Source organism: Cuculus canorus, chromosome Z (genome assembly GCF_017976375.1).
Source record: "Cuculus canorus isolate bCucCan1 chromosome Z, bCucCan1.pri, whole genome shotgun sequence".
Classification (NCBI taxonomy): Eukaryota; Metazoa; Chordata; class Aves; order Cuculiformes; family Cuculidae; genus Cuculus; species Cuculus canorus.
Window position 1 is genome coordinate 6,062,890 of NC_071441.1, and position 17,051 is coordinate 6,079,940.

Sequence of the window (17,051 nt, forward strand, 5' to 3'; positions counted from 1 at the left end):
CTGGTGGATGAGAAGCTGGACATGAGCTTGCAATGTACACTTGCAGCCCAGAAGGCTGCATCAAAAGAAGTGTGGCCAGCAGGTCAAGGGAGGTGATTTTTCCCCTCTACTCTGCTGAGACCACATCTGGAATACTGTGTCCAGCTCCGGAGCCTTCAGGACTGGAAGAACATAGACCTGTTGGAATGGGTCAAGAGCAGGGCCATAAAAATGGCCTGGAACACCTCCCCTATGAAGAGATGTTGAGAGAGCTCGGCTGCAGCTTGAGGAAGAGAAGACTCTGAGAAGACCTTATTGTAGCCTGCCAATACTTAAAATGGACTTGTAAGAAAGATGAGAAAAAACTTTTTAGCAGGGCCTGCAGAAAGAGGACAAGGGATTAGTGTTTTAAGTTAAAAGAAGAAAAGTTTAGACTAGATATTAGGAAGAAATTTTTCATACTGAGGGTGGTGAAACGTGGGCACAGGTTGCCCAGATTCCTGGTAGGTGCCCCATCCCTGGGAACATTCAGGATCAGGTTATATGGGGCTCTGAGCAAACTGATCTAGTTGAAGATATCCTTGCTCACTGCAAGGGGTTGGTCTAGATGACGTTTAAAGGTCCCTTCCAACCATTCTATGATGATGATGGTGATTTTATTTACCTAAACCAAATTGAAATTTATCTGTTTGTGAAACCTGTTGCCCTTATATAGTGATACTGTTAAGAAAAAATCAACAAACCAAAAACAACAACAAAACCCATGTTAGTTTCACATTTTTATTTCCTGTTTGCAATCATTTTAAATTTCTGACTCTGCAGACCCTGAAACATGAGCTCTCAGTATGCTCATTGCTTAATTTTTTTAAAAAAATTAATTTAATGTCACAGGAATAATAAAAGAAATAGAAAACATGCCCTAATCAGCAAGATGTAAATTGTCATTTTTTAAAGACAAAGAAGTCTACAAAAAGCTGCATTTCTCTATTAATATAGCAATTAAAAATGCAAAAATTTATCTCATACAATAAACTAGAGACTTATGCTCTCTAACTTGTGGACTTTCCCCCTCGTTGCAATTTAGAAACATGACTCTTGTTTGCAAATATCTGTCCCTGCTTACCAACACCCTTACTGGTTGAGATAATTTATAGATTTTTAAAATTATTTTTATTTATTTATATTTACTTAATAAATAAACATTAAAAATAAAACTCCATCATTAAGATGTCCCATAAGTATCAAGTTGTATATCTGAGGAGGAAGAAAAGGCAATGGGGACTGAAAAGAATATTTGCTTCCACGTTTGAAGATGAGCAAACAGTTTAACAGCCAACAGTACAATAATAATAGGGGCTTTAGTCTTTGTGAGGGAGGAAGTGGTCTTTAGGAAAAAGAGGTAGATATCAGAGATATCAGATCCCCCCTCAAAGTATTCTACCGCTTCCTTTCACCCCAAATGTTATCCATGTGCATCCATGAAGGGGATCTTATGACAATTTTCTTGATCTAAAATGTAGGTGAATGATGATTAGTTCGCTTGAAGTATTTCCTTCTATTAGTCTCTTCCCTAAAGGTCTTCCTCCCAAGCCTTCATTTGCCTAACCTTTATCTATATATGACAAATGATTGGTACAGTAAGTGGCCCAATTAGAGAGGCTCTATTCCTTTTTTATTTATTTTTTTTTTGTAATGGTATTTCTAATTGGCAGAAAGGTACATTTATTTCACTGGAGACAGCACAAATTTCCTGGGGAAAAAATTATTCTTCAGAAAAGAGGTGCCTAACTTTTGTTGACCCGAACTTAGGATTTATAGAGCAACACTTATTTTAAAAGACACTTCATATGTATTTACGATTTGTCAACAAGCCTGAAAGTGTGCTCCTTTCTTTACTTTGCCCCAAATTTGCCTTTCATGACACCTACCTATAAGAAACTTGTTTCTTTAATAACTCTTGTTCTTATCAGTCCATTTCCTTTATTAAGGATTAATACACTACTTTTTAGCAGCTCTGAGAAAAGCAGTATGATAACATGTTACTGATACAGAGGTTTTGAGACTTAGCCAGAATAGGCCTCTTATTATTTCCACGTGAAATCTACTAAAACAACTTGTCAGAGCCTATAAAATAGTAGCTACTGTGATATAAGTAAACGTTGAGACAGAAAAAGAGATTTGGGGCATATATTAATTTTCAAAGCACATCTGGATGCAACGAAACAATCCATTTTAGCTATTCTGTAGTGACTTCTGTAATTTTTGAAAACACTGATATATATCTGGATGATTTCAAGTCGTCCTACTTCCTGTAAAGTTCATACTGGTACACTACTAATTACATTTCAATGTAATATGCTTAATATGTATTGAAGGCATAATTTAGTTCTTTTCAGAAAGACTTTCAGTCATAATTATGTTTACAGCAGGAAAGACAGAAAAATACACGTGGTTAGAATACAATTACCTTTATAAAAAGTGGCATGTTGTCCGCCCATAGACATTTCATTTCCCATCCTGACCTCTCTTTTCCTTTTTCTACCTGAAGGTACTGAAAATATCTGTAGCCAAATTTTCCTGACAAGTACAAACAGAGGCCAGCAACATTCCTTACATCCTACCTATTCTCTATTATTAACTCAAATTCTTCTGAGAAAGCTCTGTTTGATAGAGATATATAAAAAAGAAATGTAAGTTCTTATGTTACTTTCATTGCTATTTATAACAGATCATCATTCCACTTTCATAAATCACTCTTTCTACTGAGGGAGACCAAGGTTTTCTATTTGTTATACTTTAAAATTCATAATTTGGCAAATATTAATTTTATTTTCTAAGCAAAAACAAACAAACAAAGAAACAAAAAAAAAAGCTTAGATTCTAAGATATTGTGCCTAAGTACAGACTCAGCTTCCATATAGGCAGAGTCAAAGGCTAAAAGTGGCTTTGTTTAATTTATGCCTACCTTTATTCAGACGGATGCACATTACTTGTCAAAAAAAGCCACTTAATTCCTTAAGTATTCAGTGTTATGCTCTTGTCATCTTGATTTTGGCAAACAATAACAGTTACAAATTAAATGATTCAGCTTGAATTTAAGTGGACTGTAAAAATACTGCATTTCATTTTTTCCATTAAATTATTAAACAAATGATCAGAGACTGTCAGTTCTGAATTAACTATTTAGATTAAATATTTAATCTAAACTCAAATATTTAGATTAAATTCTGCTGTGTAAAATTGAAGGTACTTGCAGAATCATCTTTTGCTCTATCTGTGTTGGCCACCTCAGATTTCCATGCTTAAGTGGTTGTGTGAGTGTAGTTCTCTTATGTATAAAGTCTAAATTAAAAATTTACACTGTTCATGATTTCATAGAATCAGAATTTGTTTTGAAGACTGTGTTATTTAATTAACAGTAATTATTACTGGCATTATTACTAATACAGTTAAGTCTATATTTACATTTGCTTATTAATAAAACTCTTAATCCTAACCCACATCTACATTTTAGCATAACAGAGTAAGTTATTTTCACTCCATCTTAAAAAGTCTCTTAAACTTTTAAAAATAACTGAATAGCAAGAAGTTCTGACTGCATAGTGTTTTCTATATAAAATATGGTGTCAAAAGAAAAACACAATGGAGAACAGGGAATTATGCTGCATCATGACTAAATGGACCTTTGAAGTGACAAACTAATCTGTGTCAAAAAGACATCTAATTTTTAGGACTTCTTGCAGACAATACTTCTACAAAAATGTTCTATACTGCTCACCTGAAAAGTATTTTACAAATGGAGATCTGGAGATAGTGCTCCTTTTCAGCATTTAATTGTGTACTTGCCATTAAGAATGTGAACAATCACACCTCAGGGAATCCACTTAAAATTAATTATTTGGATTGGGGTATGCATACTGAGAGGCTTAATTCACCACTACCCTAAATAAAGAGCAGTCACATGCAGTATTTCTGCGAAATATAAACCTGTATATCATATCACATTGTTCGGGTGTAAAGCAATAAGCAGTCAGGCACTTTAACAGCATTTTCTCTATTTATAATCAATATTTTACTGAAAATCTTTAAAAATCCTATCAAAAGGAAGTACTTAGAGTATACCCAGAAAAAAATAAGTGGCAAAATATAATCTAAAGTGACTCAACATTTCCCATGGTATTATTTTCCACTGCACTGGTCTAAAATATACTGACAGTCGCTGTTCCAAAATGAGGAAAAGCTCCATAAATAATCGGTAGGTCAAACTAGTTCTGTCTAATTGGTTTCTAGAAGCTGAAGCAGATACAAGATACAATTTATTAGAATTTCAAGTCTGGAAGGATAACTGTTAAAACAGTATTAAATAATTTAAGGGCAATAAAACATTTAAAAATCTAAAGTATTCCATGAACTACATGTTATAAAAAATAAACCAAAAGAGAAAAGACATATTCTGGGGAGATGGGGATAAGAATCTTATTTATATATAATTTTGCCACATGAATAATAATAATATTCAGCTCAGTTAGAGCTATCTGCCTCTGAGTAAGCAAAATAAAACATGTATTTGTCTCTTATTCCAACATGAGAGTCTTCACATTCATATTTGCACACGGCAACTCTCATAACATACGATAGAAAAAGGTTTTAAAAAAAATCACATTGATTTCTTCCTGTTCAACTTATCTGGAAGCTCATAGAAAAAGATGTTTTTAAGTAATGTGAGTTTTAGTTAGTCTACAAATTGATTCATTGAATGACTCCACGTGGCATGAGATCGTTGGGATTTTCAGTGGTGGAAAGAAGCAGAATAAACAATGGGGAGGGGACACATCACAAATTGTGTACTGTGAATTATGGCACACTTATCTACCAGAACTAGGAAATCCCCTCTAACTGCAAACACGGTGAAACCACCACGAGGACCCCAGAGCAAACTCATAAAAATATACCTACACTTCCTACCCACTCAGTTTGGATTCTCCTAGCAATATCAGCATTCTTTGAGCTCTTACACACTATCTGTTAAGAACAGAAAAAAGAACCATAATTTCCTGGAATATACATTTGGTTTGCTGAATGAAGGAAAGCCTGTGTAAACACAGGTGGGGAAACAGATGGAGAAAGGAAAAGATAGCAGGGACCCAAGTCCTATCTCGTGTCCTTTGAGGCTGAGAGGAATTTTGCCAGTGACTATGGCAAGAGCAGGATGAGACCATAGTGAACAATTGGTCTTCTGTCCTCCAGCAAGAAAGCAAATGAATTACTAGCAGAATCCTGAACGTGTTCCCAGAAATCATCCTTTTAAGTTATTCTGAGCCTTACTGGTTGGGTAGTGTCAGCCCCAGCCTGACACACCAGTTAAGCACAAAAGCAGCTCAGCACATGTTTAGCTGGATGAGAACTGCGTGCCAAGAGTATTTCATCTGAGTCTATGGGGCTGGCAGCTGGAGGGGAACAGGACATCACTAAACCACTCCTGCTCATCAATCTGCTCTGCAGCAGCTTTGGGACAGATTTAACCTTTATGTTTGTGGGGCTACGAATCTGAAGAGAGATATAAATTGTCAAAGCACTGCTTTTCTCCATTGTCCCCCAAGCAGGAGCTTGCAGTCTGTCGCAGAGTGCGTGTGAACATCAGGAGGCTGGGGCTGGGGTTAGGAATATAGAGAGAAGCGGAGGGTCACAGGGTGTCAGGGAGCAAAAAGCCTTTCCAGAAGGGAAGGAGAACTTTCAGAGTCAGATCTTATTGTGATGACTAAAGCAGCCCTAAAAACTGCATGTGGAACCAGCTGAGCAAGAAGAAAATTGTTGGAAAGTTCTCTTACTACAACTATTTTTTCTTTAATTTATTACACTTCCACATGTTATTTTTCTTATTAATCATAGAATCATAGAATAGATTGGTTTGGATGGGATCTGGAAGATCATCTAGTTTCAATCCCTTTACTGTGGGCAGGGACACCTTCCACTCAACCAAGTTGCTCAAAGCCCCATTTAGTCTGGCCTTGAACACTTCCAGGGATGGGGCATCCACAACTTCTCTGGACAACCTCTTCCAGTGCCTCACCAACCTCTTATTGAATAACTTTTTCTTTATATTATATCTAACCTAAATCTATCCTGTTTCAGCCTAAAGTCATTACCCCTTGTCCTATCTCTACATGCTGTTGTAAACAGACCCTCTCCAGCTTTCTTGTAGGCTCCCTTTAGGTACTGGAAGGATGCTATAAGGTCTCCCCAGAGCCTTCTCGTTTCCAGGTTGAAAAGCCTCAATTCTCTTTGTCCTCATAGCAGAGGCACACCAGCCCTCTTATCATCTTTGTGGTCCTCCTCTAGACATGCTCCAACAGGTCTGTGTCCTTTTTATGTTGGGAGGGAGGCAGAACTGAATGCAGTATTCCAGATGAGGTCTCATGAGAGTGGAGGAGAGGCAGAGAATCACCTCCTTTGACCTGCTGGTCACACTTCTTTTGATGTAGCCCAGGATACAGTTGGCTTTCTGGGCTGCAAGTGCACATTGCTCGCTCATGTTGAGATTCTCATTGACCCACAACCTTAAGTCCTTCTCTCAGGAGCTGCTCTCAATACATTTTGAATCTTCAACATATATAATATTATTACCGAGTGATTTGGATATCATTTACTTCAGTAAAAATCAGAATTGACTCGTAGCAGTCTTATTACATGAGTTTGTACCAATATACATCGGTATAATGTAAATTACATTAGTATTAGGGTCATTAAATATATTGCTATTTCAGTTCTGTAAAGCGTCAGTAAATGACAAACTATGCTTCTCTGTAAGCAAAAGGCTTATATTCTTCTATTCTTACTGATTTTAAATGTCTAGTGTGGAAGAAACATCTAACATGCTCAGTAATTCCTCCTGTCACAAGAAGCCTTTGAGCAATTTCTAACACAGCTGGTACTCAGAGGGAAAGGTTCATTAGGATTGAAACCTGGAAACTTCCTCCCTACTATTTACTAATGAGACTATAGCATCCACAAAATACAATTGCTTATGTTTTTCACCAGCTTCCTGATTCTTTTTCTTTGTCTGAGGACAGCTGAGTTGAAGTGCACATCTCAAGCTTACGTTTCAGCTTAGCTGCAGAAACATGTGCAATCCGGCTTCCCTACTTGCTATTCAAAAAGCATAGGTTTAAGTATCATCCCACTCCTTCCTAGCTTCTGGTTGTTTTAGTTTTGTCCAAACACGCTCTTGCCCCTTCCATTTTCTTACTTGCACCATCAAGCTCACGCCCATGACATTCCTCTGCACTCGCAGTTCCAATATGACTCTCAGTCATATTTCTTTGCATGGCTCCCAGTCCAATTCCTGCCCACATAATCCTCTCTATTGCTCACCTCCATCTCGCTTCCCTCACTTCCAATATTCCCTATGCTTTTGTCTTCTGTATTAATATAGCCCTGACCATCCACATTCGCCTGACCTTCTTCATTCATATTTTATTCTTCTTACACTCCCCAAAGAAGCAGCTGGAGGGACAGGTTCTAATTTTCACTGAGCAATCTTACTTCCCTTTGAATGAAAACTGTGTCAGTCTTAGTGGTAGAAGTTCCATTTGCTTTTATTTGTAAGGAGCAAAAAACATGTTTACTGCTTTGCCGAAAGCAGCAGCAATCCCATTCTTAATAATAAGGAAGTGGAAGCTGTTTTAGAAAATCGGGAAAAAGAGAAGGAAGACGTAAAAAAATCCACAAAGGGAATCCGTTAAGAAATATGAATATTGTTGTCTTTCCTCAAAAATGGCAAGATATGGTCCTGAAGAATCCCATGAAAGCAGCTACAGAGTATTAAAATCTTGGAATTCTCCACTGGTAACTGTGGCTTACATAATTTCAGTAACTGAAATTGCATAGAATTAACTTTATAACCGTGCAAGGTAGTGAAAAAGTTAAGGTGATACAAAGTAACCGTTCTCTTTAAATGCCAGTAAAAAGCAAAGGAAAACGGATTGTCCTGAATCTTTAGAAAAAAATCTTTCCACCGATCCATGTTTTATCCATTATGTTCAAGACATAATTTACAGCACTTTCTTTAAAACATTTTCTCTGTGGTCATTACTGTCAGGTTTGAAACAACAGAAAGAAACACAAACCACACCTCTTTCTGAACATACTTATGATCTATTTTGTTACTCCAATATTTGTGGGACGTTGCTCGTTATCTGTTCACTGCAGATCTGAGGGAGTGTAGGCTTGTCAGTATTTCTCTCGCTAATATGTTGTGTACTCTATTGGAGGGGAAGTGGAGGTGAGGGTAGAGGGGAACATAGCCTAGGGAAAAGGATACTTCCAGAAATTACTTTCAAATTCATACTTGGAGTAGACATGTAGGATGATAATATCCTTCAATTAGCAGTCTGAAAAAAAAAACTTGTTGGGATGAAAATTAGTATCGTACATACTGCAGGGCTAAGTAGAGCTCTTGGACACAAAGTTCAAAAGATTTATCAATACATGTGAAGGTTACCCAACAAACACAGGAACACCAGTGAAAAAAAACCACAAGATCTGTGTGTGTGAACATGGATGAGGAAAGAGGCAGATAGCAATCAAGCCCAGATATAGGGTGGTCTTTCTAGAGTCACCACTCTGTAACTCCCCTCAAAAATCATCATAGAATGTAAAGCACACTCTCTTTGAGAAGAATTTCCAATGAACTGGAAGACATAGCAAGTTTCATGTGAGACACACAACACCCAGATCCATGGGGAAGCCTCTTTTTGAATTAAGAATAAAGATCAGGCAAGGGAATTCAAATGTCCACGACCATCTCAGTCTTCAAACTCTTTTGTCTCCAGCTAATTCTCCTCTTTATTACTGCAACTCTTGGTTTACCGGACTCTCACTCTCTAAACAGTCTCATTCAGACCTCTCCCAAATCCTGGTGATGCTGCTTTGCTGCTTTTTAAATCTTGGCTTTCATGCTAACCTCCAGCTTTCCAGCAACTCTAAAGTGTCGGCAGCTTTCTTTTAATACAATGCTGTCAATACTCAAACACTTTAAATATTGTAAATTTGACAAATGTTTACCAAATCCAAGGTGGGATGACGGTGAAACCTCCCATGGGTTCTGGAGATGTGCCTGACTCCCCAGGGACTCCTCTGGATTTTTCCCAGAGACAGGGCTCTTGGGAAACCCAGATTCTGGGACATACCTGATATCCAACAGTCAGTACCTCTGAGCTGGGACTGGGAAATTCCAATTCATCAGACATTATAAAATTGAAATAGGATCCATTCAGGTAAGGTATAACCTTCCCACCTGTGTCTCCTTCCTTTGCTTCTGAGAGCACAAGTGCTGAGTTATTGAGTCACACCTGGGAGCCACACAGTTGAAAATCAAGTTATGAGCTGCAGCTTCTTAAACGGTAATCTCAGCCTCAGATTTTGCATGTCTTTATCAGGCAAAACAAAAGGAGTTATTGGTTTTAGGATTTGAACACAGGCTTATTTTGCCAGCTTGTTCCACTGTACAACATTTCCTGTGTCTGATGTGGTCAGGAAGCCTCATTCAGACTCTGATACACATTCTAAGGGAAAAGCATCTTTTCCAGGGAGAAGAAAATATTAGAATTTTTTTTCCTGCTTTGACAATCCAAACCTATGCACAGTTAGGGGAAGCGTAGCTTGTTTCCTCCCTTTTGAGCTACTGTCTGATAGGTCTTTCTTCCCCAGGGTCTGAAATACCCTTCTGGGAATTCACAGCCCTATATATTTTGTTAAAACAGATCTGAATGACAACACTTCGGATCGTAAGGCACCTTCTTTCTCAGGTTCTCTCTCCCTTTGCTCTTGCCCTTCCACTCCTTGCCTTCCTTCTCTGGGCTACATCTAGCAGCAGCTATGATTTCCCATTTGCCCCAGCATCAGGCTTTGGATGCATTTTCCTCCATTTTTGCACCCCTTGTCTCATCCCAGCTGCAGTTTGGACAAGCAAAACTGCTTTGGTATGCAGTGTAAAAGTTCTCGCGGTGTCTGGGTATTGCAAATAGCTTTTTTTTTTTTTTTTGTCTGAATTCCTGCGAAGAAGGGTAGCAGATGAGCAGGATGAGCTAAATAGTCATTTGCACTGCAACAACAGGCAGACAGTTATGTAAAATACTTTCATGTGCAATCTCTTCTGATCCTCTGCTGGTTCAGAGGAGTATTATGGTCAGATTCAGCACACAGGCTCCTGCAAACTCATTTTCATAAACTGGGGCACTGCTAAGCATAGAAGAACAAGACCAAGGTTGCTCCATTTCTTCATCCTCAGCATTTACCTTTTCTTTCTCGTTAATCTCCTGTCTTCAGCATCTACAGTTTAAGCCTCTGCATAAGCACATGACCTCTTTACCAAAGTGCTTCTACAAATACTGGTACAAATCACCTTGCAGAGGCTACTGCAGAGCAACAAGACCTGCTGGCCAGAGCAGTAGGAGTTGCTTTAGCCTATTATTCTAAAATGGGATTAGTTAAGTAACTCTATAGCCCAATTCAAATACTGAGCCGAATTCACTTTTCTAAGCTTCCCACTTCTTTATACAAGCTAAATGCCACTGATTAGGCTTTCAATCAAACATTTTCTGTAAGGCTTTTAACTCAGTTCTGGGGTGATTGATGGGATTCAAAAGAAAATTAATACAATGACCAACTAACGGTAACCATCATGGGCAGCAGTCCTACACACAAATGTTCATTGAGCTTCTGGAAACCAGCCTTGTATCGACTCTCAGCAACAGACGTATTCTATAGCACAAAGACAATTTACAGTCAAAAGGAACAACATTTTCATACTGATCAATTATTTATAAAAAAAAAGAGTTTGCTTTCATCCCAATATATATATTCAGATGCCTTCATCTAAATAGAAACTTATTTTTCATTAGGATACTAGATGAATTTATTTTGTATTAAAATCATGTCTAGTTTTCATTAATATAGCTCTGTTGGAGACGTACTTAGATAGTCAGTCCAGTTTCTCCTAGTATATACTGAAAGGATAAACATTGCTGTGTGCTAGAATTGAGTGAAAAAGCACTAATAACAGCTTGAAATATCCATGAATACCAAAATATCCCTTATAATAACAGTCTTTTATCCACTGCCCAGTTTAGTAATTCTTACAGTGATTTTTACCTTTTAGAAGTACTTTCCATTTATGACTCAAAAATTGCATCCCTTTTCAAAGATGAATTGTTTATTTTACCTTCAAATAGCTAGAAAACTACTATGCAAAATATTAGATTTTTATTTATATATTGTCTGTTAAATAGGGCTCTTAATTCAAAATAACTTCAAACTTCAGGAAGGTCACTCTCCATCGTCAATAGCTATCCTCATAACAGTAAGTAGACTCTGTCTTATTAAGAAATAGTTTGCACACTCTTCACTGCAGCTGGAATTGCCTAGGCGAAAGACACTCAGCAGATTTATACCTACGCCTCTATATGTCTGATAACTGAACACGTTTTGTTCTACTGTATTCACTCCGATGTTATCATTTTCTCCTACTCACCTCCGAAGTATGAGCCATCTGTCAGCTTCAGCTCCTTGTTGGATTTGGTGATGACACCAGCCACACCATGCTGAATGAAATACATCTTTTTACCCACAGCCCCTTCTCGGATAATATAATCTCCAGGCTGGAATACCTCAAATCGCAGTTTGCTTAGCATGGCAGTCACAAAATTTGGGTCTGCATTAGCAAAAAGAGGCATTGTAGCAACCAGCTTCCGACAGTTGAAGTTGACAATCTCCTAAAGAGGAAGGAAATATAATGATAATGATATTCAGCAAATATATACATGCTACGATGGGCATTAAAAAAAACCCCAAACTTTCTGCTTTCTTCACAAAGAAGTTCCTCATGCTCATATTGGATTTTTCTGTCTTTCTTTCTGTATCTATTTTTTTAATCTTCATTATATTGTCATCTATGTCTACTGAAATTATTGAAACAATAGGGCAGTCAGATGTGTACTTCTGGGGTGAAATGTTGTGTTCTTCAGGTGTTTTTTCACATTATTTATTATGCCCCTCAGATTTTAAGGAGAAAAATATGAAAGATGAAAATCAAATAGGGATTATATTGCCTGACAACAAGATTAGGTGCTGCAATAGCTGTATTAAGTGACAAAGTTATGCAAGCCCTGTGTTTTCAAATATTACACCAGTAACATCTTTCTGATCAGAACAAATCCAATGATAATATAAATGTACATTAGAGTTAGCTGCAGGGCTAGCTGAAGTCAACAGGAAAATTTCCTTCCCAAGATTTAATTTATTTTATAAACACAGAGGTATACATTCCTGCCATTCAAAGAAATGCATATACACCAGGCCCTTATCCGCAGAAAGCACTGCTATTTTCCTAAGACTCCAACAGACCCTAAGGGCATCTCCCACCACGAATATTTATATTTGCAGAGCCAACTATGAGCACATCTATATGAAAGTATTAGTACCAAAAAGCTATACATGTCCTACTTGCTTTATATTTAAAAATGAACAATTTCTAAAAAAGTTTCAAGCTCATTCCCGCAGACCGAGCTTTGTCTTAGGAAAATTAACACGGGCGGTTGTCATATAGATTTAACAGTGTATTGAAAAGCTGAGGCTAATCAGTACTACACAAGGAGAGGGTTTCAGGCAGGCAACTTCTACTGAGTTAGCAACCTAAACACGAAAGGAAGAGCATACATTATCATTTGTATATAAATGTACAAAGAGGAAATAAAAGAAACACACAATCAGCAGTTACCCGACTGTTTTGGGAAAACCAAATTTCATTGTTAGTAGAGTATCCATAACATTTGTTACACCAAGCCAAGGTTTTGTGACTGATGTAAAGGAGATATCCCACCTACCAGTGACCTCACTCTGTTGACTGAGGCACATTGCATTGGCGCTGGAAGCTGCATTTTCAACATCCCATGCATTTGCTGTCTCATACTTACATATATCATGCATTCCATGTGATCAGCAATTTTAGTGGCAAGGTCAGATATACTTGTCCATAGTTCAGACAAATTGCTTTCTTCTGCTCCCACCCTCACCATCCTGCTTCCAGATATGACGGGGAAATAGAGCTATGCCACAGTGCAAGCAACACCATAGTGGGTACTTCAAATCAGATCCCCTAGATATGAGATTCTCCCATTGAAGGAGCCATTGGCTAGCGAGACAAGTAAGAGACACAGGCATGATCAACTATCTTTGCCAGAGAAATTACATCATTCCAAAATAAATCCAGTGGAACTTGGAAAAATAACGCAAAGCAAAATGTCTCTCCAGGCACATGGGAAGCAGAAAAGATGTTACCTGTAGCAACGTCTTATTTTCTATTTAAAAAATGAAAATCAGCAAAGCTATTTCCCTGTGCTAGTCCTAGGAAAGATTTATGATATCTTCTGGCAACCCCACAAGAAAGTATAATTATACAATGGTAAAGTGGAAACAGAAGTGTCTCTAAGCAGAAATAATCACTGATTCTTAATGAGTTAAAGGGATTCTCTTTAATCCTGGTCTCAATAGCATCACAGCTCTATGCTTAGATAAACACTATTAAACCTTTTCCCCCCTTCCTCTGTTTTTCATCTGGAAGCAGCCAAGGAGATAAAAAAAAAATATGTAATTTTATATAATTATAATGTAATGCAGTCTAATTCCAGAATTATTGGATTGAAGATAGAATGAATAAAGAGAAAGATGCTATAAATTTAAAGTCAATCACTAAACTCTAGTTGAATTTAGAAGGGATATGACTACATCAAGAACACTTTATCTGAGAGTTATTGATGCCATTCCCTTTCCATCACTTTTCAGCCTTGGTTTCCCTTCCCCTCCAACTGCCATAATGTCTCCTTCTTATGAGTGTTTTGGCATGCCTGAAACACTATATCAAGTATGGATTCCATGGCTAAGCATTGATGGGCTGGATTAAGACAGGAGGAGATACTGAGACCAAGACCAGATTTCTTCACGGTTGCATGAAACTTGAAATGTACAGCAATACATGGCAGGAACGTGAGGGAAAGAGCAATGACTGGGCGACTCCTACTTACGGAAAGGAAGAACAGTCTGGCTGACTGCACCCAGTGCAGGCAAAGACATGGATGCTACTGACGTGACACTATAAGACACTACTATCTATGTACATGATGTCGGAATCAGAGTTTAAATAATTCCCACTAACTGTCCCTTCAAGTACACTCTGTATGAGGGAATAAATATTAAAAGAGATTCCAGCTGAACATCCTTCTAAAGGATGAGGAAAAATCTGCTCTCCTTCTCATCTAAATATTCCATTTCTCAATAAAGATTTAGACACTATCTCCATCCCAAAGGAAACTTATTCTTTGCTCCTACTTCTCCCAGTATGGTGGCATCACACGAGGAGTCCTAGACTACATCCTCAGCTCACTATGAGACTGCTCTGCTGTAGTCCTGGCAGAGACTGAAAAGCTGGCAATAACTATTACTTTTGTTGCCTTGCTCAGGGACTTTTCAGAAGATATACTTCTCGTTTTCTGTTTCTGAAAGTGAACAGCTTGTCTTGCAAGTCCAGAAGGCAGAGAAAGGAAATTACTAAAGAAAGGAAAAATTGTCTGGAAATTATATAGAAGCTGGAGGGGAAGCACAGACAAGACTGGCAGAGTGGAAAGTTCAACTCAAGTCACGATCAGGAGGAAAGAGTAAAGTAGACATGGAGCAGCATTAAAAAAGAGAGAGTGGGAGGAAAATAAAAAGAAGGAAAAAAAAACCAACCAAAACCGAATGCAGGAAGGCTGAATTTCAAAACAGAGCAGTAAACTAAAATTCCTGAAAAAGTAAAAGCATGGGAGCACAAAACCTGAAGAAAAGGTGTCTGGAGTGAAAGTTGAGAAGTGGTGCAGATAAAGCAAACAAAAGGGAAGCTCAAAAAACAAAAAGACAAGTGATCAATAATGTATCTTCATAGGAACACAGGAGAGCGTGATATAGAGAGAAAGGAGAACGCAGATCTGTGCGACTCCTTTGCACAGAGGCAGCCCAGCCCAACCGAAAAGGAATCAATCTCATCTTGGGAAACAAAACACACCTTTGTCACAGGAATTTCACCCTTGGAACCTCATGTCCTCTTACGGCTCCACCTTCTGCCTACCGTTCTCTCTTGATATGTAATCTGCATCTACATATATCCCTGGATATATGTCTTAGCTACTCTGTCTGAGTCGCCTAATGGAAGTACCAAGATAGCTACATAACCCACCCTGCTGGGGTAATTTCAGCTGTTATATCCTAGTAACAAATTAATTTTGTTTCTGTGAAACTTCACACTAAAGCACAAACTTTCCCTTACTTAAGATGCTGGAAGGTTGAAAATTGCCGAGGGAGAACGAAATGTGTCATTTTTAAGTGTTTTGTTTTTCTTTAAAGTGATCTTTTATTTAAATATGAGATCATTCAGAACAAGTAAAATGCATTTCCCTGAGTCTTAATCACAGCCAGTGCTGCAATTTCATATTGTTGCCTATTACTTTAACTATAATCTTGGGAAGAAAGAAACATTAAAGATTACGAATGTGTTTTATGTAACGGAGAAAGTGCTAGGAGAAATAGTTCTGTGTTCTGAAAGAAAGGTAACAAAAGAACAAACCGCCAAATTAAAAGCTGACATTTTGTGCAGAGAAAAGTCTTTCATTCATATTTTCTTTGAATTAATTCTTTAGAGCCAGACTGGAAGCAGATTACACGGCCTTATGATTGTTATGTTTAAGATTATGATGTTTTAATTAAATGAAATAATAACAATTTTGTCTCACCCCAACATGAAGAAAATATCAAGTAAAGCCCCAGGAAAGGTTTAGGAACATATTACACAAAAAAGGTGGTTAAAAGGCAAGAGTTATTCAGACCTACATGGAGCATGCGTTGATCTAGTCCAAGTCTTGATGTCTTACACAAGAACTAAGTTGGAGGCACAAGGGTGTCTTTATAATAGATCGACTAGGTTAATTACACCGGGTCCTGTTCCTTTATAGTGTAGTGGTTTTATTAATTATCTTCGCTTTCCTAGCTGTTTTTTCAAACCGATGCTAAAACATCAAATATTATCATTTTACATGGGTTTAGTACTTCTGGACAACTCCATTGCACCTCAAGGTGTCAAGTTTACAGAGGCAGCTGCAAGGCTGTCGTAGCTGTAACCAGGGCACAGCGGTGGCCTCCTTCTCTGGTGGCATCTGCAAGTGTTTTAAGGACTTTTTCTCCAGGAGATTTTTAGATAGAGATAGTGCTTTTAGTTAGACTGACTAGAAAAAGCTGTTGCTAGAAAAAAGCAAATTTCTTAAAGATCTGTTTTGCTGAAAGGTTCTTTGCCTTTTTTAATTAATGCAATGGAACTAATTAAAGATACTACATCCATCTACAAACTGTGTCCTTCTTATGCGCACACCACCAAAGCCTGTTTATACAAAAAACCAGATTAGTTTCATTAGGCCATATCTATACAGCACACCTTTAATAATGCATATTTTCTCTGAAAGTCCCTCCTTTACATTCTGCTTTCAATGGATATGAAACTATATCAGTCTTAATTTCCTGCCCACTGAAAGGAAGAAATCACATTATTGAGAAAGCCATATTTTTTCTCTTAGAAATAACTCAATTAAGAAAAATTACTGAGCAAGTGATTAATACAGAAGTACGGGCAAAACCATGCCATTTAGCGATCTGGGGCTGTATAAGCAGGTTAAATATATTTAAACTGGGTTTTACGGAGTCATATTCTGTATGCGTTCATAATTTCCTGTAATTTTTTAACCCACTGGTCAATTATAGTAAATTTTGGCAGAAAGGAGGCATCTCACTGATATTAAGTTCTCTAGGTTTTATGACAGCAGGCAATCAGGAGGACTAGGATTAGTACCCCACTGAGGGAATGACTACATCGTTAGCTCAAAACTTGCTTATTGCCAGAAAATCTACATGTGGCAACAGAATGCAATATTCCTCATTTCTGGTGCACCTGAAATTGTTCAGATTGTTCGACACATTCTGTGTAATCATCTACACAG

At 37.7% G+C, this 17,051-nt stretch overlaps 1 protein-coding gene across 1 annotated transcript in view; it reads right to left on the reverse strand.

Annotated features, from left to right (window-relative positions):
- HCN1 (hyperpolarization activated cyclic nucleotide gated potassium channel 1) overlaps positions 1 to 17,051 on the reverse strand; it is a 199,736-nt gene that overhangs the window by 16,536 nt on the left and 166,149 nt on the right. Inside the window, exon 6 of the mRNA XM_054055328.1 lies at positions 11,510 to 11,750. Coding sequence (XP_053911303.1) covers positions 11,510 to 11,750 — 241 coding nt within the window. The remainder of the gene's footprint in view (positions 1 to 11,509; positions 11,751 to 17,051) is intronic.